At 39.7% G+C, this 4,052-nt stretch overlaps 1 protein-coding gene across 1 annotated transcript in view; it reads left to right on the forward strand.

Annotated features, from left to right (window-relative positions):
- The window catches only part of BPTF (bromodomain PHD finger transcription factor), a gene marked incomplete at its 5' end in the record, with an annotated part of 157,205 nt that overhangs the window by 98,640 nt on the left and 54,513 nt on the right, over positions 1-4,052 (forward strand). Inside the window, 3 exons of the mRNA XM_012001071.1 lie at positions 2,023-2,269; positions 2,627-2,788; positions 3,006-3,157. Of these exons, the coding sequence (XP_011856461.1) occupies positions 2,023-2,269; positions 2,627-2,788; positions 3,006-3,157 (561 nt within the window). The remainder of the gene's footprint in view (positions 1-2,022; positions 2,270-2,626; positions 2,789-3,005; positions 3,158-4,052) is intronic.

The following is a 4,052-nucleotide window of genomic DNA, read 5'->3' on the forward strand; positions in this document are numbered from 1 at the left end:
TTTAAAAATCTATTTTAAATGATTATTTATGAAGATAGCTAACACTTCAGCTTTGAAGGCATATCCTCCAATAAATGAGTACTAATATATCTGTTTTATTTCTTTGTCTCCTTTTTTTTTTTTTTTTTTTTGGGACATAGGATCTTGCTCTGTTGCTGAGGCTGGAGTGTAGTGGTGAGATCATAACTCATTGTAACTTTGAATTCCCAGGCTTAAGGTGATCCTCCGGCCTCAGCCTCCTGAGTAGCTGGAGCTGCAGACGCACTACCACACCCACCTTTGCCTCCCTCTTTTTTTTTTTTCTTCTTTCTTTTCTTTAACTGATTTAATCAGGTGATGTCTCTAAGAGTTGAAAACTAAACTCTTTTTCTTCTGAGGAATGAGGAATTGTGTAAAGTGCTTTATATTATATTCAGGTATATAGGATAGGTACAAAAGTAGTCCTAAAAAAATTGGATGTGATGTCATAGGTGAGCAGTTTGCAAAGGCAGGAGATAGTGGTGCAGCATTGGAATTTGATTTTAGCAGACATCCCAGCGTCACCCTTAACTAGCTCTGTGGCCTTGGGCCAGTTCCACAACCTCTCTAGTCTCTGTTTCCTCAGCTTATAAGATAATGAAGGTAAAGCATCTGCCACCAGGTTTGCAATAAATTTCACCTGTTGTTTTACATGTGTATGGTCATCACACCACTGTTGATAAGCTGTTAGAAAAGTTTAGCAATCTGTAATAAAGGATATACAGAATATCTTTAATAACTAGTTTAAAAGATCATATTATACAACTCTGTATAGTATAAAGTATTTTTCTATAAAAATATTTGTATAAGAAGTCTAGGAAAACTATAATTTTCAGCCTGCTTGATTGCAGATTTGCCAACTTTAATAATAGTGTCATTAACTGTTGACATGCTTTTTATAGTTGGATAAATTAACATTACAGTGAAACAGAAACCTTTCACAGCTCCATTTGTTCTCAGCTCTGAATCTCAACACTGAGCAGCATGGTGTTTCTGTCTCCAGTAAGATTACCCACATCTCTGTTGTTTTCAGTCTGAAACCTTGGATATTTGTAGAAGCCAGAAAAACTTGATAAAATATTTTCTGCTATGAACAGCTTAGTACTTTTAATGTAATATATGTGGTATAGAGATATGAAAATACTGCCTTCATAGATAGGTACCTTGGAGGAATTAAATATATGAGCCGGGTGCGGTGGCTCACGCCTGTAATCCCAGCACTTTGGGAGGCTGAGGTGGGCGGATCACAAGGTCAGTAGATCAAGACCATCCTGGCTAACACGGTGAAACCCCGTCTCTACTAAAAATACAAAAAATTACTCGGCGGGGGTGGCGGGTGCCTGTAGTCCCAGCTACTCTGGAGGCTGAGGCAGGAGAATGGCATGAAACCCGGGAGGCAGAGTTTGCAGTGAGCCGAGATCGTGCCACTGCACTCCAGCCTGAGCGACAGAGTGAGACTCTGTCTCAAAAAATATATATGTGTATGTGTGCATATATATATATATATATATATAGCCTTCATCAAGAAATTAAATTCAGGTTTGTTTGTTTTTTGTTTTTTTTTTAAGAGATGGAGTCACTCTATCACCCAGGTTGGAGTGCAGTGGCATGATCTCAGCTTACTGTAACCTCTGCTACCCGGGTTCAAGCAATTCTTCTACCTCAACCTCCCGAGTAGTTAGAATTACAGGCACGAGCCACAGTGCTCGGCTAATTTTTGTATTTTTTGTAGAGGTGGAGTTTCACTATATTGGCCAGGCTGGTCTCGAACTCCTGACCTCAGGTGATCTGCCCACCTCAGTCTCCCAGAGTGCTAGGATTACAGGTGTGAGCCACCGCAGCCAGCCATAAATAAGGGTAAATTTATATGGGCATATATTTTTGGAAGTAAAATATTTCAGAAATGTAGTGGAATTAAGGTGAGAGAAATTGTGGACTTGTAGAATCGTATTGTTTTTATTTAGAACTATTTTGATTAATGTTTCCTCTCCCTCACTTTTTTAGAAACGACTGGAGCAGCAGAAGCCAACAGTGATTGCAACTTCCACTACTTCCCCAACAAACAGTACAACCAGTACCATCTCTCCAGCACAGAAGGTTATGGTGGCCCCCATAAGTGGCTCAGTCACAACTGGAACCAAAATGGTACTAACTACTAAAGTTGGATCTCCAGCTACAGTAACATTCCAACAAAACAAGAACTTTCATCAAACCTTTGCTACGTGGGTTAAGCAAGGCCAGTCAAATTCAGGTATACAACTATGATTAAGTAAAAGATTACTTTGGTTCAGGAAAAAGAATTTTCAACCTTTTAGCTACTGAAATGAAACATTTTTTTAGAAGATTGTTTTTCTTTTGCAACCAGTTGAGCAAACAAGCTGTAACAGTTGGTTTGTTACAAATAATGTTCATAATATTACATTAGCAAACTCCTCTCTTACATTATTTCACTTTCAACATTTACATAGTTCACTTTGAGTGGAGAGGAATGTTTTTATTAAAAATACAAAATGAGCCACATTTCATGCATTGGTGCCCGTTCCTAGAAGTCACTACGTTGCTGGTTATTTTAAATCTAAAGCTTATTAAATGTCTTATACCCCATTAGCCACCAGCACAGCTGCCACATCTGCTACAACCATTGCCAGCACAGGTCAGACGTTCCAAATTACAGGCAATCCAGTCACTATGGCAGGAAAAGTAATTACCAAACTGCCACTTCCTGCAAACAGCAAGATTGTCGCTGTAAATGTGCCAGCAACACAAGGAGGTAAGGGAAATGTGAAGAGTTTTAATTCACATTTGCCAGATCATACTGTTGCCATTATTTTTCATCTCCTTTTCACTGATTTCAGTCCTCGGATCTCACATTCTATGTAGCCCACTATAAAACCCTGCCACACGTAGTTTCTCCTCAACAACCGAGCAACACGTAATGCTTTCTAATAAAGTGACAGTTTTTAATTATGGCTTCATCTTTTTTTAAGGCGTTGTTCAAGTACAGCAGAAAGTCCTGGGTATCATTCCATCAAGTACAGGTACCAGTCAGCAAACCTTTACTTCATTCCAGCCCAGGACAGCAACAGTCACAATTAGACCCAATACCTCAGGCTCTGGAGGAACCACAAGCAATTCACAAGTAAGAATTCTTACCGACTTACTTGGTTTGATGTGTTGAGTACATCACATTGTTTTTATAATGGCTTCTTCCAAGATTAATCCAACTCAGTTTCCTTTGCCTATTACTGCATCTGTGACAGAGTACTGATTAGGAAAAAAATCTGTTATATTTCTGATAAGTGAAAATGATACATAAAGTTTTAATATTTAACATTTAGTTAATGACACATAAGTATGGTTTATGAAGAAGAATAATTGCTTTCTAGGATTTTATAAAGAACTTTTTTTTTATGTAAAACAGTGGACAGCACTAGACCACCCAAGGAAGTGTGCTGTGTAGGCTCGCTAAGAAATCAAATTTAAAATCTGGACCAGGCGCGGCAGCTCACGCCTGTAATCCGAACACTTTGGGAGGTCAAGGCGGGCAGATTACTTGGGCTCAGGAGTTCAAGGCCAGCCTGGGCAACATGGCAAAACCCCGTCTCTACAAAAAATACAGAAATTAGCCAAGCGTGATGGTGCTCACCTGTAGTCCCAGCACCTCAGGAGGCTGAGGTGGGAGGATGACTTAAGCCTGGGAAGGGAAGGCTGCAGTGAGCTGAGATTGTGCCACCGCACTCTAACCTGGGCAATAGAGCCAGACCTTGTCTAAAAAAAAAATTAAAAAAGTAATCTACAGTACTGTTAACTAGTTTGTTATCAGCTGATATGTACACATATTAGATACATCATTTCTTTTTTTAAGACAGAGTTTCAGTCTTGTTGCCCAGGCCAGGAGCAGTGGCATGATCTCAGCTCTCTGCAACCTCTGCCTCCTGAATTCAAGCGATTCTCCTGCCTCAGCCTCCCAAGTAGCTGGTATTACAGGCGCCCACCATCACGCCTGGCTAATTTTGTTTGTGTTTTTTTTTTTT

This window comes from Mandrillus leucophaeus, unplaced genomic scaffold (assembly GCF_000951045.1).
Source record: "Mandrillus leucophaeus isolate KB7577 unplaced genomic scaffold, Mleu.le_1.0 Scaffold1, whole genome shotgun sequence".
Taxonomy (NCBI): domain Eukaryota; kingdom Metazoa; phylum Chordata; class Mammalia; order Primates; family Cercopithecidae; genus Mandrillus; species Mandrillus leucophaeus.